The sequence below is a fragment of the Elephas maximus genome, chromosome 21 (genome assembly GCF_024166365.1).
Source record: "Elephas maximus indicus isolate mEleMax1 chromosome 21, mEleMax1 primary haplotype, whole genome shotgun sequence".
Classification (NCBI taxonomy): domain Eukaryota; kingdom Metazoa; phylum Chordata; class Mammalia; order Proboscidea; family Elephantidae; genus Elephas; species Elephas maximus.
This window is the reverse complement of record NC_064839.1, coordinates 65,355,909-65,377,988: the sequence shown is the minus strand read 5'-3', so window position 1 is coordinate 65,377,988 and position 22,080 is coordinate 65,355,909. Positions and strand designations below refer to the sequence as shown.

Sequence of the window (22,080 nt, the reverse complement as noted above, 5' to 3'; positions counted from 1 at the left end):
GTTGTTTGTCCAAATTACTTAGGCAAAAAGGACAATTATCTGTGGAAAGAGCTAAACAAGTAGAAGAATTTCTGCAGCGAAAATGGGAAGCTATGCAGAATAAAGCTCGAGCCGAAGGACATATGGTATGTTTTTTGTTTGTTTGTTTTTGAGATTTTGAAGATGTTGGTATTTTAAAGTGAAGGTTTGGAGTAAGGTAAGTATAAATTAAAAAAAAAAAATCTATAATCTATGCATTAGAATAAGAAATATACTCAAAAGTAGAGTATACAGTTTTGATATATTTTATGTTATTTAACCTCTCTTCTGCCACATCTTCCCTGCCAAAGGTGAGATTCTCTTTTTGCTTTGGTTAATTGAGAGTAAGTTCATAGCTGTATTCTTTCTATAATAAGAGTAGAAATGGATGTTAAAAAACAAAACAAAACCTATCGCCGTCAGGTTGATTCAGACTCATGGTGACCCATGTGTTACAGAGTAGAGCTGCTCCATAGGGTTGTCTTCACTGTAATCTTTTATGGAAGCAGATTACCAGGCCTTTTCTTCTGCAGCACTGCTGGGTGGATTTGAACCACCAAACTTTTCGGTTAGTAGTTGAGTACAAATCATTTGCTTTACTCAGGGACCTTAGAAATGGGTGTAGTAACCCAGATATTTATATTAAATAAATTCTTACACTGTTTCACCCCACCCCCCCATATGTTTTTCGGTTTTAAATGCTTTTAAGTAGCAAAGCATTTTAAAGAAAAATGGGAAATAAATATTTGGGTAAAATATATGTGTAGTTATGCATTTGTTCAAAAGCAGATTAGAAACATAATTATATTCAAACATCTACCTATGCCAATTAACTAGATCACTAATTAAGTCATTTATTCAAGAAAATATTAAATTTCTAGGTAATCATTGCTGTTGGTGCCGTCAGGTAGGTTCCGACTCATAGCAACTCTGTATACAACAGAACGAAACACTGCCCGGCCCTGCGCCATCCTCACGATCGTTGCCATGCTTGAGCCCGTTGTTGCAGCCACTGTGTCAGTCCCTCTTGTTGAGAGCCTTCCTCTTTTTCTTTGACCGTCTACTTTACCAAGCATTATGCCCTTCTCCAGGGACTGATTCCTCCTAATAACATATCCAAAGACATGAGACTGAGTCTCGCCATCTTCTCTTCTAAGGAGCATTCTGGCTGTACTTCCTCCAAGACAGATTTGTTCATTCTTCTGGCAGCCCATGAAGTATTCAATATTTTTTGCCAACACCATAATTTAAAGGCATCAATTCTTTTTCTGTCTTCCTTATTCATTGTCCAGCTTCTGCATGCATGTGAGGCAATTGAAAATACCATGGCTTGGATCAGGCACACCTTGGTCCTCACTTTAAAGAGGTCTTTTGCAACAAATGTGCCCAGTGCAATACATCATCTCTTGACTGCTGCTTCCATGGGTGTTTTGTTTGTGGATCCAAGTAAAATGAAATACTTGACAACTTCAGTCTTTTCTCTGTTTATCATGATATTGCTTATTGGTCCAGTTGTGAGGATTTTTGTTTTCTTTATGGAGAAGTGTAAACCATACTGAAGGCTTCAGTCTTTGATCTTCATCAGTAAGTGCTTCAAGTCTTCTTCACTTTCAGCAATCAAGGTTGTGTCATCTGCATATCACAGGTTGTTAATGAGTTTTCCTCCAATCCTGATACCGTGTTCTTCTTCATGTAGTCCAGCTTCTTGGATAATTTGCTCAGCATATAGACTGAATAGTGTATGGTGAAAGAATACAACCCCGACACACACCTTTCCTGATTTTAAACCACACAGTATCACCTTGTTCTGTTTGAACGACTGCTTCTTGGTCTATTTACAGGTTCCTCATGAGCACAATTAAGTGTTCTGGAATTCCCATTCTTTGCAATGTTGTCCACAATTTGTTATGATCCACACAGTCAAATACCTTTGCATAGTCAATGAAACATGTGCAAATATCATTCTGGTATTCTCTGCTTTCAGCCAGGATACACCTGACATTATCAAGTGTGTGTAGATAATCATTATAGTAGTTAAAACCCTTAATAGTTTTGACTTGTAGTGGTACACAAATACTTTTTGACCCTTAGTTCATAGAACATCTGATGATTGTTTCTTTCAGCTCAGCACCCCATGAAGCATCATGCTCACAAAGGAAATAAGTCAGTTATATGGTAGTATATTTGGTTAGGCTTGTAATATTTCTATAGTTATAATCCGAGTTCATAAGTGATATCTTTGTGAGTTAATTTAATGTGGTCATTCCAATGTAGAATATTTTTTCTTTGAAATAATGTCATAGAAAACTGCCATTGTAGTTGAATTTTTTTAATGGTGACCTTTTATATTTTTAATACGCACTCCCATTTATGTTTTTCTAATATCTCAAATTTACCTGTATTTGTATTCTTCCCATAAATAGTAGAAGAGAATGCCTTGCATTCTCCCTTGCCTGACATCTCCCATGATAATAGCATCTGGAATTTTAGTTACATATTTTTTTTTAATTGTGCACTAGGTGAAATTTTACAGAGCAAATTAGTTTCCCATTTGATAGTCTGTTTCATGACCTTGGTTTCATTCCCCGCAATGTGTCAGTACTCTCCCTGTTTCTGCTCTTGGTTCCCAGTCCTTTCATTTTCATTTTCTGCCCCTTCTTGCCTTCTCATCTTTGCTTTTGGGCAGATAGTGCCCTTTTGATCTTGTGTAATTGATTGTTCTGAGGAGTACATTCCTCTCGGGTGTTATTGTTTAACTTATGTGCTTGTCTGTTGTTTGGCTTCGAGGTTGTCTCTGGGAATGGCTCCATTTACAGGTCAGAAGGGTGTCTTAGGGCCATAGTCTCAGAGGTTCCTCCCATTCTCTGTCAGATCAATAAGTCTGGTCTTTTTTGTGAATTTAATTTTTGTTCTACAAAATCTTTGGTTTTCTTCACTCTCCTTTGTGCTAGGTGGAAAGAGACTAATGGTTGCATCTTTGGGGGCCACTTGCAAGCTTTTAAGACCCTAGATGCTACTCACCAAAGGAGGATGCAGAACGTTGTCTGGATGAACTGTGTTGTGCCAGTTGATATAAATGTCTCCTGAGTCTGTGGCCATTTGTCTTCTAGCCTAGGAACTTCATCCTGCAAGGTGTTTGGTTATGTCTCAGAGGCTTCCCAAACTGTACACCTTGTGTGCTTTATATGAACTGCACCTACAGTCATGTATGTAGAAGTATCCACCAACTAACCTATATTTGCTGGTGTGCGTGTTCCCTTACATTCTCCCACACTTCTTGACGCGTCTATCTGCCTGTTTATCTATTTGTGAATTATTTGTTAATACTACTGTTGTCTTGGTCATGTTTTGCTAACTTCCACCATACTATGTATTGCCTTTCTCTTCACCAGTATTAACTCATATCTTCTATCTCACTAGTAATTTTCCTCCCCTCTCCCTCTTTTTTTTTTTTTTTTTCTAGTCCCTGGTAACCATCAAAGAATGTTTTTTCTTTTCTTTTTTGTTCCTGTGTGTAAACCTTTTGTTTTTACTTTATAATAGTGGTCTCATACAATATTTGTCCTTTTGTAACTGACTTATTTCACTCAACATGTTGTGTTGTTGTTAGGTGCCGTTGAGTCAGTTCCGACTCAAAGCAGCCCCATGTACAACAGAATGAAACACTTCCCCATCTCATGCTGTCCTCACAATCGTTGCCATGTTTGAGCCCACTGTTGATGCCACTGTGTCAATCCATCTCATCAAGGAGCTTCCTCTTGTTATCTGACCCCCTTCTTTACCAAGCATGATGTCCTTCTCCTAGGACTGGTTCTCCTTCTAATAGCATATCCAAAGTACGTGAGATGAAGTTTCGCCATCCTTGCTTCCAAGCAGCACTCTGGCTGCATTTCTTCCAAAACAGACTTGTTCGTTCTTCTGACAGTCCATGATATATTCAGTATCCTTTGCCAACACCATAATTCAGAGACATCAATTCTTCTTTGGTCTTCCTTATTCATTGTTGAGCTTTTGGATATATATGAGATGATTGAAAATACCATGGCTTGGGTCAGGCTCACCTTAGTCCTCATATGACATCTTTGCCTTTTAACACATTAAAGAGACCTTTGACAGCATATTTTCCCAATGCAGTACATCACTCAGCAAAATGTCCTCCAGATTCGTCCGTGTTGTGAGATGTTTCACAGATTTGTCATTAGCGTTCATTGTTGCGTACTATTGCATTGTGTGTATGTACCACAGTTTGTTAATCCATTCATCTGTTGATGGGCACTTAGGTTGTTTCTATTTGTTATTGTGAATAATGCTGCAGTGAACACGGGTGTGCATATTTCTCTTTGTGGTCATGGCTCTATTCTTTAGGATATATACCTAGGAGTGGGATTGCTGGATCATAAGTTATTTCTATTTCTAGCTTTTTGAGGAAGTGCTATACTGTTTTCCAAAGTGGTTGTACCATTTTGTATTCCCAGCAATAGTGTGTAAAAGCCCCAGTCTTCCCACAGCCTTGCCAACATTTTTTTTTTTTTACTGTATTTGCTTTTAGATGAAGGTTTAGAGAGCAAACTAGTTTCTTATTCAAAAATTAATGCACATATTGTTTTGTAACATTGATTGCTAACCCTGTGACATGTCAACACTCTTCACTTCTCAACCTTCAGTTCCGTATTTCCATTTGTCTAGCATTTCTGTTCGCTCTTGCCTTCTTGTTCTTGCCTCTGGGCTGGTGTGCCCATTTAGTCTTGTATACGTGGTTGAGCTACATGTATTATTATTTGTTTTATACCCAAACCAAACCAAACCCAGTGCCGTCAAGTCGATTCCAACTCATAGCGATCTTATAGGACAGAGTAGAACTGCCCCATAGAGTTTCCAAGGAGCGCCTGGTGGATTCGAACTGCCAACCCTTTGGTTAGCAGCCATAGCACTTAACCACTACTCCACCAGGGTTTCCATTTGTTTTATGGGCCTGTCTAATCTTTGGCTGAAGGGTGAACCTCAGGAGTGACTTCAGTACTCTGTTAAAGGGTATCCGGGGGCCATACTCTCGGGGTTTCCCCCACTTCTGCCAGACCAGTAAGTATGGTCTCTTTTTTGCAAGTTAGCATTTTGTTCTACATTTTTCTCTAGCTCTGTCCGGGACCTTCTACTGTGATTCCTGTCAGAGCAGTCAGTGGTTGTAGCTGGGCACCATCTAGTTGTGCCGGACTCAGTCTGGTAGAGGCTGTGATAGTTGTGGTCCATTAGTCCTTTGGACTAATTTTTCCCTTGTGTCTTTGGTTTTCTTCATTCTCACTTACTCCAGATGAGGTAGAGCCAGTGGAGTTTTGTTTCTTAGATGGTCGCTTAAAGCTTCTAAGACCCCAGACGCTACTCACCAAAGTAGGTTGTAGAACATTTTCTTTATAAACTATGTTATGCCAATTGAGCTAGATGTCTCCTGAGACCGTGGTCCCCTGCCCTCAGTCCGGTAACTCGATCCTTATGGTAGTTTGGATGTATCTATAAAGCTTATATGACTTTGCTTTGGTCAAGTTGTGCTGGTTTCCCCGGTATTGTGTACTATCTTACCTTTCACCAAAGTTGCCACTATTTTGCTGAGCATTTTTATTAGGAAACAGATTTTTAGTAAAAATACGTTTTTAAAAATTGATAGACTTAATCAAGACTTACTAGTTTCTTTCCTTAACAGTGTTCCTGACATCCCACTGTTTTCCCTCAGTTTATTTTTCTTTGTGTTGGATAATGTTGTTGTTGTTAGTTGCCTTTGAGTCAGTCAATTCTGATTCATGGTGACCGCATGTGCTAGAGAATAAAAAAAAAAAGAGAGAATATCCTCTGGTAATTCCTTTGGGGAGAAGCTTTCCAAGATTTGTTGGAAAATTCTCTTATTTTGTCCTCATTCTTAAATGACAATTTGTAATGGTGGTCTGCTGGTGAATTTGTGCAATGTTTGTATATCTGAGTAAGTCTGTATTTTACCTTTGGTTTCGAAAGGCATTTTCACAGAGTATATTATTCTAGTTTGAAGGGTTTTTTTCTTTCAGTACTTCAAAGATGTTAATTGGAAACCATTTGATTCTTTCGAAGCTTCCTTTTTTCTTGGTCAGGACAGTCTTTAGGGCTAATTTTGGCTCCACTGCTAAGGCGATACTCTTCTGAATAACCAGTCTCCATCAAACTGGAGGCCTTTTCACTCTGCCTATTTGCAACTTGAAGTATCTTCAGCCCTGAGTAAGCTTCAGGCGTTGTTCTACTTCCCCTGGCCTTGGGTCATTTTCGTGTGTGTGGGCGTATGTATTGACACTCAGCAGGAGACTTGAAGGAACCCTCTGCAGATCTCCAGCACTCTCTGTGCATCTCTCTCCTCTTTGGTACTCTGCCCCACAGACCAGTGGTCTTCAGCTTTTCAAACTCTGAAAGCTGTCTGCTCAGCTCAGGGAGACTGCCACATTCTGTTCGGTATCCTCTCCCTGGAAACTTTCTCCACGCAATAACTTGGGGTAATTATTCCTCTTACTTCATCTGTTTCCCTTCTCCTAAGGGTTACTGTCCTGTGCTGCCTGTAATCCAGTGTTGGAAAACCATTGTTTTATATATTTTTTTTTCCAGTTTTTTTAGTCGTTTAAGGTGCAAGGCGTATATCTGGCTGCCGTTACTCCATGATGGCTGAAAGTAAAAGACTAGAATGATAATTTAGCTGGATAAAGAAATCTAAGTTTAAGGTTCTTTTTTTGAAGGTATTGCCTCCTCATCTTCTTCCTTTATTTTTCTAATGAGGCATCTGATGTTTTTCTGGTTTCTGTTTCTTTTTAAAGAATTTTCTTTCTTTACTCTCATTCATGACTATTATCTCTAATAATTGATGTTCTGAAATTTCACTTCAGTATTTCTCAGTTTTTTTTTTTTTTAATTGACCTGGCTAATCTGAGTATTTATCTTCAATCTGGGACATTCTCAGTTTTCATTTCTTTAAATATCGCTTCCTCTCTTTTTTCTCCTTAAGAGAACTCCTCTTAGACTGGCGTTTTGGAACCTTTGCATCTAATATCCTTTTTTTTTTTTTTTTAAGGCCTGGACTTTGGATGTTTATTTTGTGTCAAAGACTTCTTAACAGACTTTAGCCAGGCATTTATTAATTTCGTAACCATTCGTCCCCTATCCCTCTTTTTTAAAATTATTATTGTAAGAATACAAATAGCACCACATTTGCCAATTTGGCAACATTTTTCACATACACAGCTAGTGAGATTAATTACATTAATCATGTTGTGCAACCATCACCAGTTTCCTTTGCTAAATTTTCCATCCACATAAACAAAGCTCAGTGCTTGCTGAACGCTAATTCCCCCAAGTTCTTCTTGCTTCTGCCCGTCATCACTATTGAGCTCTGATCTCTGTGTATTTACCCTTTCTCTGTATTTTGTATTAGTGAAATCATGCAATAGTTGTCTTTTTGTGATTGGCTTATTTCATTCAGCGTAATGTTCTCAAGGTTCATCCATGTTGTGGCATGTATTAGGACTTCATTTCTCCTTATGGCTGAGTAATATTCTATTAGGGGCCACGGGGGTGCAGGGGTTAAGGACTCAGCTGCCACTGAAAGGTCAAATCCACCAGCCGCTCTGTGGGAGAAAGACATAGCAGTCTGCTTCTGTAAAGATTTACAACTTTGGAAACCCAGTAGGGCAGTTCTGCCTTGTCCTGTAGGGTCGCTATGAGTTGGAATGGACTTGACAGCAACGGGTTTAATATTCCATTGTTTATATATACTACATTTTGTTTATCCATTCATCTGTTGATGGATATTTGGGTTGTTGCCACATTTTGGCTATTGTGAGTAGTGTATCTAATGTCCTTTTTTGTGTACTTTTCTTTCATCCTTTTTTTTTTTAATCTCTTTATCCCTTTTTACTCTGCTCTGGAAGGATTCTAGGCCTGATATTCCAGCTCACTAAAGCATATCCTTTATTTTTGTCTGCTCTGCTGTTGGTCCCATCCAATCGGTTTCTTTTTATTTCAAAAGTTTGTTCATTTCATGTCCAACTGTGGTTAGTTTTTCTCTGAAACTTCTTGTTTGTGTTCCCATTTCCGTGATATTAATTACAGTTACTGTGAAATGTTTGTAGTATCTGATGGCTATCTTTACCTCAGTTTCTTCGACTTTTAAGTTTGTTATTTATTTTGTAGTGTTAGTACTCTTCAAATGTTTGATACTCTTGATAGTATGTTTGTGTTTCTAGTAGGCACTGTGTATTATATGTATTAGTTTTCTATTGCTGTGTAACAACAAAAAAAACAAAACCTAGTGGCTTAAAACAACACAAATTTATTATACATGGTTTCTGTGGGTTAGGAATCTGGCACATTTTAGCTGGATCTCTGCTCAGGGTCTCATAAGAGTGAAGTCACAGTGCTGGCTGGCTGCGTCCCTTTCTGGAGGCTTGGAAGAAAGATCTTCTTCCCAGCTACCTCAGGTTGTTGCCAGAATTCAGTTCTTCGCTGCTGCAGGACTGAGGTCTCAATTATTTCGTTGGCTCTCTTCCAGGGACTGCTCTCAACATTAAGAGACCACGCTCAGGTCCTTGCCATATGGACCCCTCCTTTGCATTGAATTCCTTTATGCTTCAAACCTCTCTGACTTCCGCTTCTACAACCAGCCATAGAAAATTCTACTTTTAAAGGTCCCATGTCATTAGGTCAGACCTCCAGGATGATTTCTACTTTAACATCAGTGCTGCCGTATAACATAACCTAATCGTGGGAGTGAAATCCATCATTTTCACAGCCCTGGGTATTATGCAGAGCTTGTACACCCAGGACTAAGAGATGGTGAGAAATCTTGGAGACCAACTTAGAATTCTGCCTACTTTTACAATGTTAGAGACTATCTCTGAGAACCAGACTAGGTGGAGGGAGCTACTGTTAAATCTGTCTTTAGCAACATGCTTGATAGAACATACTACCTCCAGAGTTTCTCCAGATAAGAGCTGTTTTTTTTTTTTTAAATAAAAGTTTAATGAGATATATTTTAAATACCAAACCAAAAGACAAACCCATTGCTATTGAGTTGATTCCAGCTCACAGCGACCCTATAGGACAGAGTAGATTCACCCCATAGGGTTTCCAAGGAGCAGCTGATGGATTTGAACTGCTGACCTTTTGGTTAGCAGGTGACCTTTTGGTTGACAGCTGTAACTCTTAACCACTATGTCACAAAGGCTCCATTTTAAATACAGCAAAAATTAAAATACAGTAAAATACGCTATTTCTAAATGTGTATCTCAATATGAGTATTGACAAATATATGCTGTCATGTAAATCACTGCCACGATCATGATATAGAACTATTCCAACACCCATAGAAGTTCCCTCATACCCCTTTGCAGTCAGTCTCCTCTCCAGCTACCACTGGCCTTAGACAACCACTGATCTGCTTCATGTTACTATCATTTTGTCTTTTCTAGAATTTCATACAAATGTAACCATACAGTGTATAGTTTTTTGAGGCTGGTGTGTATGTATCAGTAGTTTATTTTTTTTAATTCCTGAGTTACAGTGCATTGTATGGATTTGCCACAATTTTTAAATTTATTCCTCAGTTGATTGACATTTGTGTTGTTTCCAGAAGAGATGCCTTTAAAGCTCACTGAGTAACGTGATCATTAAATTCACTGTTTGTAAACATGCCTGTTGTCTTAGTTTTCGCAGGCAGCCATAACAAAATACCACAAAGTGGGTGACTTTAAAGAACAGAAATTTATTGTCTGATAGCTTTGGAGGCTAGAAGTCCAAATTCAGGGTGTTGGCAGGACCGTGCTCTCTGTTAGTCCTAGGGTAAGATCCTTCCTTGTCTGTCTCGTCAACTGGTAGCCCCGGGCGTGTTTTGGCATTCTGTAGCTTTTAGACGCGTCTTTACTTGGCATCTGGTCAATAAATAAGGAAGACCAAAGAAGAATTGATGCCTTTGAATTATGGTGTTTGAGAAGAATATTGAATAATAGTAAGAATATTGAAGAGCAAACAAATGTGTCTTGGAAGAAGTGCAGCCAGAATGCTTCTCATAAACAAGGATGATGACACTTCGTTTCACATGCTTTGGACATGTTAGATCAGAAGGGATCAGCCCCTGGAAAAGGACATTGTGTTTGGTCAAGTAAAGGGTCAGCAAAAAAGAGGAAGACCCTCATGAGATGGATTGGCACAGTGGCTGCAACGATGGGCTGAAGTGTAACAGTGATTGTGAGGATGTTGCAGGACCAGGTAGTGTTTCATTCTGTTGTACTTAGGTTTGCTATCACTTGGAACCGACTCTTGGGCACCTAACAATGGCGGCACCTAACAATGACAACTACATGCTCCCTCTAGAGCCCTGTTTTCCGAGTTGACGTAGCCCTTCTTATTAAGTATTACTGAACTAGCCACTGTTTTTACACTCAGGCTTAATCAGCGCTGCTGTAGAAAAGTAAAGCTGTGATGATTAATACCGGTATCACTTCCTGGTCCTCAGTTTCAGCCAAGCTGTCAGTTCTATTCGGCACCTTTTTTTATCTTCTTCGTCAGCGGCTTCTCCCATTACCCACAGTGGGAATACTCCTTGATGGTTTTGTCCTTCATCCTTCTTTCTGGAGATGAGCATTATTTCACAGAGAAAGTTGGGGTTATGAGCCCCAAATTCCCTCAATTTTCTGCCTCCATGACTATGAACTTACCCACAGCTGTACCCAATCTTTGTTTTTTCCGTTCTCAGAGAAGGGTGTGTAACTTCCCCTGTTCAAAAGTTAACCTCTTCCATTCCTTCCTATTTAATGCCAATAAAAATTGTTAACATTTGTCATTTATTGCGTGCTTACTATTTGTTAGGCAGAGTTGTCAGCCTTTTTTTTTTTCCCCTATGGTAACTCAGTTCTCACAGCAGTGCTTGGAGGGAGGTCCTGTTATTATTCCATCTTACATCTTATTGAAGCATAAAAAATTAAAAGTAATCTGCTTAAGTTTTACAACTACGAGTGGTAGAGCAAGTATTCAAGTTCCTACAGTCTGCCTTTAGAGCCTCTGCCTTAATTGCCTTATTTTCTATGCCATAGTGTCTCTTTTCTTAAGACTTTATTCCATCAATTATTTCTTCTCTCTTCTGAACATTACTTCTTGATGGTACACTTTTATAGCCTATAAATATATTCATGCTTCTCACATTATTAACTCTGCATTTCTCTGTATTCACCATTCTTTCTCTTTTTCCCTCTTTATAGCTAGATTCCACAAATGAAGGAAGCACCCACTGTGTCTAGTTACTTGTGTTCAATTTTCATTTCGTTGTAAACATCACTACACCACTATATTGAAACAGAAGTCTCCATTGTCCCTTTTACCAATTCTAATAGAGTATTTTTGATCCTTTCCTTAATCTTTCCGTGACATTTGATCCCATGGGCTACTACTTTAAAATTTCTCACTCGCCTTCTGATACAGTGCTCCCTTGACTTACCCTTTACTTCTCTGACCACTCTTTCTTAGTGTCTTCTACAGAATTCTTTTTATCTCAGTCTTTAATTCTGATATTTTCTGCACTCTATCCTTGGTTACCTTCTCCCTGTACTCTCCTTGGGTGATCTCATTTATTATTCTATCTGGGGACTAATGACTTCAAAATGTTTACCAGTAACTCAGACTGCTCTCCTAATCTGTCCTGTCTAGCTAGCTGCCTTCTGGACATTTTTTCCTATTATTGCATTGACATCTTCCTTTTTAAAGTTTCTTTTAACTTTTTAAATTATCATACAGGAATATTGACTTTATTTTTCTTTTCCAGTTCTGTGAATTTTAAGAGCTTTATGTATGCATGTAGCTACCATGACAAACAGGATGCGGGACAGTTCCATTACCCCAAAAACTCTCTTGTGTTATCCCTCTGTAGTCATACCCTTCCCCAATCCTTGATACCTGAGCAACCACTGATCTGGCTTCAGAGCTATAGTTTTTTCTTTTCAAAAAGTCTTATAAATTGAGTCATACAGTATGTAACCTTTTGAGACTGACTTCTTTTATACACCATAATGAGATTCATCTAAGTTGTTGGATATATTAATAGTTCATTCCTTTTTATTGGTGAGTAGTATTACACTGTATAGATATACCACAGTTTATCCATTCACTCATTCAGGGACATTTGGATTGTTTCCAATTTTTGGTAATTATGAATAGAGCTTCTTCCTTTGGCAATTATGAGCAGGTCTACTATGATCGTTTGTTTACAAGTTTTCATGTGAACATAAGTTTTTATTTCTCTAGGATAAATACCCAGGAGTAGGATTGCTGGGTCATATGGTAAGTGTGTTTTACCAGATGAAAAACTGACAAATTATTTTTTTAAGTGGTTGTGCCATTTTACATTCCCACCAGCAATGTGCAAGAGTCATGTTTGCTCCACATCCTTGTCAGCACTTGGTACTGTCAGTATTTTTTTTAACCCATTCTTATCCATGGAGTAGTCACTCATTGTGGTTTTTATTTGTATTTCTCTAAATGTTAATGCTGTTAATATCTTTTCTTGTGCTATTGCCATCTTTATATCCTCTTTAAAGAAGTGTTGTCTGTTTAAGCGCTTGTTCCCTTTTTAATCCAGGTATTCTTATTGCTTCGTTTTAAGAATTCTTTATATATTCCAAAATACAAGTCTTTTGTCAGATAAGTGATTTGCCAATATATTTTCCCTAGTCCCTAGCTTGTCTTTTTAGTCTCTTAACTATATCTTTCACAGAGCAAAAGATTTTAATTTTGATGATATACAATTTGTCAATTCTTTTGTTTAAAGATCATGCTTTGGTGTAATGTCTAAGAATTCTTCACCTAACCAAAGGTAAAGATTTTCTCCTATTTTTTTCTTTGAAAATGTTTATAGATTTACTCTTCACATTTAGATTTATGAACCATTTTAAAAAAATTATAGTGGTAAAATACATGTAACATAAAATGTAAAATGTACAATTCAGCGTCATTAAATACATTCATAATGTTCTGCAACCATCACAACTCTCTGGTTGCAGACCTTTTTGTCACCCCAAATGGAAATCCTGTACCATTTAATAGTCACTCCCCACTTTCCCCTTTCCTTAACTCCTGGCCACCATTGTCTCATACTTTCTCTCTATATGGATTTTGCCATTCTGGACATTTGGTATAAATGAAATCATACAATATGTGGCTTTTTGTGTCTAGCTTCTTTCACTTAATGCTTCAAGGCTAATCCATGTTGTAGGATGTATCAGTACCTCATTCCTTTTTATGTCTGAATAATCTTCCATTGTATCCATATGCCACATTTTGCTTATTCATTCATCTCTTGAGGGATATTTGGGTTGTTTCCTCCTTTTGGCTATTGTGAGCAGTGTTGCTATGAGCATTCATGTACAAGTATGATCCTTTTTGAGTTTATTTTTGTATAAGATATGAAGTATAGGTTGAAGTTCATTTTTTTTTTTACATATGGATGACCAGTTATCCCAACATCATTTTTTAAAAAAGACTGTGCCTTTTCCATTGAAATACTTTTGTGCTTTTGTCTAAAATCAAAGGCTATGTCTGTGTATCTATTGCATTGGTATATGTATCTTTCTTTGCCAGGCAAAGGTCATGTTTGTGTATCTCTTACATTGATCTATGTATCTGTTTCTTTGCCAGTACCACACTGTCTTGATTGCTATAACTAAAAACCAAACTTGTTGCTGTAGAATCAATTCTGACTCATAGCTTCATAATAAAAAAAAAATAACTTCATAATAAGTCTAAAAAACCTGATACTGTGATTCTTTCAACTTTATTCTTATTCAGTATTTTGGCTCTTCTAGTCTCTTTACCTTTCCATGTAAATTTTAGAATAATCTGAAAAAAAAAATTCTTGTGGCAATTTGATGGTTATTAATCTATAGATCAATTTAGGGAGAATTGATGTCTTTGCTTTTTTGAGTCTTCATTCCGTGATAACAGTATGTCTCTCCACTTGTGTATGTCTTCTTTGTTTTGTTCATTGTTGTCTTATAATTTTCAGCATGAGATTCTGTGCATGTTTTGCATTTAATTTCTTTTGATGTAGTTATAAACAGTATTTTCTAAAAGTATTTTGTTTTCTAATTTCATATTGCTAGTATGTAGAAATATGATTGCCTTTGCTGTGTTGACTTTGTATCTTGTGACCTGACTAAATTTATTAGGAGTTGTTGCGTGTCTTTTCTGTGATTTTCTATGTACTCAATTTCTTCCTTTTCAATCTGTATGGCCTTTATTTCTTTTTTCTTGCCTTATTTCACTAGCTATGACTTCCAGTATGATGTTAAATAGGAGTGATGAAAGTGGACACCTTTGCTCTAGAGAGAAAACATTCTGCCTTTCACCAGATAATTATGATGTTAGCTAGTGGTGGTTATAGTTTCCCTTTATCATATTGATGAACTTGCTTTCTATTTCGAATTTACTGAGAGTTTTTACAATGAATAGGTATTGTATTTTCTCCATATAAAATCTGTTGAGACTATCATAAGGTTTTTCTTATTTTTTCTATTAATATGGTAACTTGGATTGATTTTCAAATATTGAACAAGTATTACGTTCCTGGATAAACTGTACCTACTTGTGGTGTATTATTCTTTTTATATGTTGCTGAATTTCACTTACCTTTTTCTGCTTTTGATATCAGGGTGATCCTGGACCCATCAAATGAGCTAGGAAGTATTCCCTAATTGTGTAGTTCTTCTTTAAATGTTTAGTATAGTTTGCCATTGAAACCATCGGAGCCTAAGATATATGTTTGTGTGTGTTTGTATAAAATGTTTAACTATGAATTCAGTTTCTTTTATAGCTGTAGGACTATTTAGGCTGTCTATTTCTTCTTCCATTTATTGTGGTACTTTGCAGTTTTCAAGAAGTTGTTCCATTTCATCTCCTTTATTCTTTTAATATCTTTCAGGTAGTGATACCTCTGCTTTCATTCCTGATATTGGTCATTTTTTTTTTTCATCTTTTTGCCCTTAATTAGACTTGCTAGCAATTTATTAATTTTATTAATCTTTTCAAAGAGCCATTTTTAATTGATATTTCACTGATTTTCTTACTATAGTTTCATCAATATCAACTTTTTTCTATACTATTGTCTTCTGTTTGATTTCTATTTGTTTTGCTCTTTTCTAGTTTAAGATAGAAGCTTAGATTGTTGAATTAAGACCTTTTGACTCTATGACACCTAGCAGCAACATCTCATGCTATAAATTTCCCTCTATGTACTGCTTTAGCTGCATCCCACAAATTTTGTTTATGTGCTGCTGAAGTGAACACTAACAGGTTTTAATATGTTGTATCTTCATTTGGTTCAGAATAAGTTCTAATTTCCCTTGAGAAGTTCTCTCTGACTTATGGATTACTAAGAAGTGTGTTGTTTAATTTTCAAGTGTTTAGGCATTTTTCTTTTGTTTTCTAGTTTAAATTCATTATGGTCAAGATTTCAATGCTTGGTATGATGTAATTCTTTTACATTTGTTAGGGTTTGTCTTTTGCTTTAGGATATAGTTTATCTTCGTGAATGTTCCTTATGCACTTGAAAAGAATGTGTATTCTGTTGTTGGGTGGAGTATTATATATATATATACACGGAATCAACTTGATGGCACTGGGTTTATATATTTATATATAGTGTAAGGACCCCTGGTGGTGCAGTGATTAAAGCGCTCAGCTGCTAACTGAAAGGTCAGCAGTTTGAACCCACCAGCTGCTTCACTGGAGAAAGATGTGGCAGTATGCTTCTGTAAAGATTTATAGCCTTGGAAACCCTATGGGGCAGTTCTGCTCTCCCCTGTAGGGCCGTTAGAAGTCAGAATTGACTTGATGGTAACGGATTTTGGTTTGGTAGAGATACAGCAATAAGACATGAGCCTTTCCAAGAGTTTATTGGCTTATAGTCAGTTGGGAGATAGATAAGAAATGAATGCATTTCTTATCAATTACATAGAGTCTGGATGTTGAATAGAGTGATGTTGAATATAGTCCATATTTTTTGAACCATCGGGCTTTTATAAGTGCTCCAAATGTGAAGAAAATGACTTATTGTGGAGTAAAGAATAATACTGCTGTTGTAGTGAAGGAGCTGCCCTGATATGATGACTTATGATTGGTTTGTTTATCGTACAGAAATAAAGGAAAATTCTGAGCAACTCCCTTTGTTTGTGAGGCCAGTCATTCTGTATAAAAATGGCACAGGAGAAATACCAGATAGCATTCACCAGGAAATAAAATGATCAGAAAGGGAAAGAGAAACATGAGGTGGTGAGAAGCTACGGCTACACACTAACAACAAAGATATATCTGATGACTGGAAAAGAAGAAGATTAAATGGCAAAGTATTCTTAAAAGTCTAGCTGTAGCTTAAGGAAACTCTCCTTTTATTAATTAAGTAATTAATTAGTTAATTTATTAATTTGAGAGGCTTAGGGAGGAGAGAGGGAGAGGAGTTTGGTAGAGAACTTACAGAGTGCTTAGAGTCTGCTCTGAGGACATCAGAAGTCTACGGGTCGAGTTACTTACCAGTGTGCTAAGCCATTCAATCCTATGGCATGTGTAGGAGACCCTCTTTAACTCAGCATTGTTGATACTGGGTAAAGGCCACTTAAAGTAAATGCAGCTAAAATAGAGAGTCACGTATTTTAGTACAGAGTTTTAGAAAGGTTTGATTGAATTTTTACCTTGAAAAATGCAATTTAAAAGTTACTTTGTATTTATCAGAATTTTGGTTATATTTGTAACTATGTTAATTCTGAAAGCAATTGATTTGGAAAGGCTGATAATTTTTTTTTGATGGTATTATATGTGAAATACTACCTGTATGTTACTGAACTAAAGATACAACTGAGTGTAAAACTCATTATTTTATATATAACTAAAAGAGAAAAATGCTGCCAATTTAACTATGATACAATCTTTTTTTATTACTTAATCTTTGTAATTTTATACTTGATGAAATGCCTGTTTTAGACTTAGAGATTTTTATTATATTATTCTGTGCATACATAAGAAGGAAAATATGAATGAAAATTGGTAAAGGTATTTATTCTTAAATCTACTTCACATTGAAAACTTAACATCCCATGAGTCATTTAAAAAAAAAAATTCCTCATGCTTTCTCACATAACAGTGTCCTCTCTGCCATCAATTGTATTGAAATTTCAGCATTTCTTAAAAGTATTCCAATTTTGTCTCTAAGGTTTTCTCTTAAGGAGTCAGCACCCAGTCTGTAAGTTTTGATGCTAGCTAGCACTTTCTTGCTCTTACCAGAAGGCATCCTGGAAGCTTTTTAACAAAAAATGGGACCCATAATTCTCCTTGAAAGAGCCATTAAGTGATTTTTGATTGAGACTTTGAGGGGTTGAAGTTGTCCAATAAGGACACTGAGAAAAAAAAAACAAAATTCATATATTATTCAGGTGATAACATTTACATTGGAACCACTGCCTGGCCAACAGTGATTATAAGATGCCATTGATTATAAGATGCATTTCAGAGTTGTTAAAATGTAACAAATATGCATGATAGAATTGATGAAAGATTGTATACCCTCCACTCTTGACGTATTACTCTTACACCTATGTTATAAAAGAGCCATTTTTGCAAAACTGACCAAGGCTTTGTCAGTTTTCCAAGACCATTCCTTAATTTTTGATACCCAGATGACTCCGAAGCACCAACATTATCATTCTTTGCAGTTTTCTCTTACTCTGTTATTAACTTATCTAACCCTGTCATATTTGTAAATGGCTTTGCATGGGATTTCAACAATTTTCTTTATGAAATCCTTCATCTTTGGCAAGATTTACTGTTTCAGCTGGCAATCAGCTTTATTAGATTTGCATTATATTGTCAAGTATTTACAAGATCCAACAATCTGGGAAAGATTTACCAATAGGCACACTGATCCAATGAGTATGAAGAGAAGCTGGTGTTAAGCGAGGATTGAGGGATATTTGGGGACTAGTTTTTTAGTGGTCAGTTCATTAATGCATAATTTTGGGTTATGACAACTTTTGCTTCTCATTTTAACATTGTAGCTGCTGAGACTTTCATGTAACAGCTGCACTTATACAGCACCCTACAGTAATGGATGTTTTTTAATAATGACCCTGAATCTTTCAGGAAAAATATCAATATCAGTGATTTAAGACAAAAAAAAAAAAAAACCCATTGCCATCGAGTTGATTCTGACTCACGGTGACCCTGTAGTTTTTTCATTGATAAATATTAATATCTACAATTTGTACAATTTAAAACACATATTTGCAGTGTGGTTTACTTTTATAACTCTTATAACACCTCATAAAATATCCATTTGTAAAAGATGAAGAGATGGAACCTTTTTTTTTTTAATTTGTCAGCTTTCTTATCTAGAGCTGACTCAAAATTTGACCATTTTACTGTGAAATACACAAGAAGTTAGTGCCTTCACATTTTCTCTTTGTATTGAATCACTGCCATGTGAATTTTATAAACTATGCATTCATACTAAAAAGATAAAACACAATGTCATCTTGTCCTGTTGTGCTTTTCAGTTACAGGAGCAGTGATATGCCTGCAGTTTTGTGACATGCTGCGCTAGAAACATCTTTATCGAAGAGAGTGCATGACTGAGTGTGTGTGTGCTTGTGTGAATGTTTATGCACGACCCTTGCAGACTGTAGTGGTATTTCTGTACCTGTGTGTGAACACTGGTTCAGTTGATTAGATCATGGGTACTCTTTGTTTGCAATAGTTAAGTCTCTGAGTGAATATGGACCTGTTATTGACTAAACTGTCTTGAAATAAGAAAGTTTTACACATGCACACACAACTGGTTCCAGTGCTTAGGAGAGATAATCAGAAGTGTTGTGAATTGATTACTTATTGGACAATCTTAAGTATACTAGGTAGGTAGATAGATAAATAGATAGCTGTCTTTGAGTCTATTCCAACTCATGAGAACTTTATGTACAACAGAATAAAATATTGCCAGGTTCTGTGTCATCCCCAGGATTGCTGGCATGTTCAAGTCCCTCCTTATGACTGTTGCTCCAGTGCATCTCATTGAGGTTCTCCTTTGTCCTCACTGGTCCTCTACACACCAAACATGAGTTCCTCCAGTAACTGATCCCTCCTGATGACATGGCCAAAGCAAGCAAGTTGGAAAATGTCCTGTCATAAGGTTTGAGATGCAGTTTTAAAGAGATTATGATAGAACCAGGTCTTAAATGTACCATTTGCTTTCTAATACTTTTGAAAAATCACATTATAAAAAGCAAAATCCCAACAACTAAGTTCTGAGCCTTAAGGATTAACACCATGGAAATGGAAAACTTCTGAAGTTAAATATTTGACCAATACTTTTTTTTTTCTGTGAAAATATGCCCAACAAAACATTTGTTAGTTCAACTATTTCTGCATATATATTTCAGTGGCATTTTGGTCAGTACATTTTTATCATCTGCCTTGGGAAGCCACTGTGAATTGTAACATTGTTTTTATAGCAAAGTAAAATCGAGTCCCTGGCCTATGAACAGGCATTTGGAATATAAACAGTTTTTAGGTTGAATTGTAATTTAAAGAAGTATTGATTTCAAAATAATTTCATGTGAATTCAAAATTTTCCTGTTCAAGTAACTGAAATCTTTAAAAAATGTAGGTTGGAGAAACTCTAACAAGGAAAAGGAAGAGTTCAAGCCAAATGTTTGCTTTTTAAAAAATCTGACCAGTATTGATCCACATTAACTGAATTTACTGAGAGTCTAATCCTGACAATACCCCTCTGGGGTGGATATTATCGTTCTAATTTTATAGGTTTTAAAACTGGCTTAGAGTCATTAGTATTTTGTCCAAGATCACAAAGTATGTCTACAGGCAGGATGCAGGCCCAGCATGTTTGGCTTTTAAAGTTATACTTTTAACTATTTTACTATGCTAATTTTTCCTTTTAAATTTTCATATTAGTATTTGCTTTTAGGTAAAATTTGTAGACATGACAATATTACAGGGTAGAGGTAGGCAAACTTCTTCTGTAAATGACCAGATAGTAAATAGTTTAGGTTTTATAGGCTATATGGTGTCTTACACAACTACTCAACTCTGCGGTGGTAGCAAAAGTCTAAACAAATGGGCGTATCTGTGTTTTAGTAAAACTTTATTTACAATTTTAGATTTGGCCTTTGAACAGCAGTTTACTTATCATTGTTATACCAAGAGAAAAACCAAACCTGTTGCCATCAAGTCGATTCCAACTCATAACGACCCTATAGGACAGAGCAGAACTGCCCCATAGGGTTTCCAAGGAGCAGCTGGTGAATTTCAACTACCAGCCTTTTGGTTAGTAGTGCCACCAGGGCTCCAATAAAAAAAAAAGTAGGCTAGAAGCTGTGTTAAACCTAAACACAGCAACTGCCTGCTAAAATACACATAGGATACATAGGAGATATACATAGGTTCAAGAGTTTTCTGACATAATAGCCAAATTTCAGAATATAATAATAAATTAGTCCTCATGGCACAGTGGTTAAGGCCCTCGGTTGCTGATCAAAAGGTTGGCAGGTCACACCTACCAGTCACTCCACAGTAGATAGTCACTTTACATAGCAATCTGCTTCCGTAAAGATGTACAGCCTTAGAAACCCTATGTGGCAGTTCTGCTCTGCCCTATAGGGTCACTATGAGTTGGGATCGACTCAACGGCAGTGGGTTAATAAGACATTGCTCATTATACCAAGAGCCAGAAAAAACACAGTTTGAATGAGAAAGGACTTTGAGCTAACGCCACCACTTCCAAAATGAATCAGATGTTGGAATTATCTGATGAAGATTTTAAAGCTGCTGTCATAAAAATGCTTCAACAATCAATTATAAATTTTCTTTAAATGAATGAAAAAAAAAATCAAGGACAGTCTCAGCCAAGAAGTAGAAGTTATAAAAACTAAATGGAGTTTATAGAACTGAAAAATACAAGAAATGAAATTTAAAAAACTAACTGGATGGATTCAGTAGTAAAGATGACACAAGATAGTCAGTGAACGTGAGAACAGATCAAATGTATTTACTTAATCTGAACAACAGAGAGAGAGAAAAGACTTAAAAAAAAAAAAATCAGAGCCTAAGGGACCTATGGGAAAGTAACAGAAGATTTACCATTTGTAATCACTGGAGCCCCAAAGGAAAAGAGAAAGAGTGTGTGACTTAAAAAAAAAAAAAGGTATATGAAGAAATAACAGTTGAAAACTCCCCAAATTGGGTGGAAGACAAAGGTTTATCTATGGACTCAAAGCTGAAAAACTCCAAAATAGGAAAAACTCAAAGAAATGCATATTAAGAAATATCATAATTAAACTTCTGAAAACAAAAGACAAAAAAGAAAAATCTTAAAAGCCAGAGAGAAATGACGTATTACCTGTAAAGAAATACCAATTTCGGTGACAGCAGCTTTCTCACCTGAAACCATGGAGTCCAGAAAGAAGTGGCATAACATTTTTCAAATGCTGAAGAAATACGGTCAACCCTGAGTCCTGTAGATGGATAAGGGGGAAATAGACATTCTCAAACAAAGGAAAACTAAGAGAATGTGTTGTTAGGAGAGCAAATAAAATTACTAGAGACAAGGAGCCAGACAAAGATATTCTATTACATAATAACAAAAGGATCAGCCCACCAACAAGATATTATAACTCCAAATCTCTATGCACCAAGTACCTGAGCTTCAAAATATGTGAAACAAAAAACTAATAGAGCTAGAAGGAGAAATAAATCCATAGTATAGTTGGAGACTTCAACACCCCACTTTAGCATGTGATAGAGCTGCTAGACAGAAAATCAGAAAAGATACAGAAGGACTCAACATCACTATCAACCATCAAGATCTAATTTAATATAACGAACACCGAACAGTAGCAGAATATAAATTTTTTTTCTGAGCATCAAAGGAAAATTTACCGGCGTAGACCATATACTGGGTCATAAAACAAACCTTAACAGATTTAGAACTAAAATTATACAGAGCACATTCTCAGAACA

At 36.4% G+C, this 22,080-nt stretch overlaps 1 protein-coding gene across 15 annotated transcripts in view; it reads left to right on the top strand.

Annotated features, from left to right (window-relative positions):
• The window catches only part of NEK1 (NIMA related kinase 1), a 194,023-nt gene that overhangs the window by 83,862 nt on the left and 88,081 nt on the right, over positions 1 to 22,080 (top strand). For 14 of the 15 annotated variants that reach the window (XR_007514724.1, XR_007514722.1, XR_007514725.1 and 11 more), the window contains one exon: positions 23 to 125. The exons of the other annotated variant lie outside the window; for it this stretch is intronic. Coding sequence is in view for 10 of the 14 variants with exons in the window: in XM_049864808.1 (XP_049720765.1) it covers positions 23 to 125 (103 nt within the window). In the remaining 4 variants the exon portion in view is untranslated. The remainder of the gene's footprint in view (positions 1 to 22; positions 126 to 22,080) is intronic. 15 annotated transcript variants of the gene reach the window in all.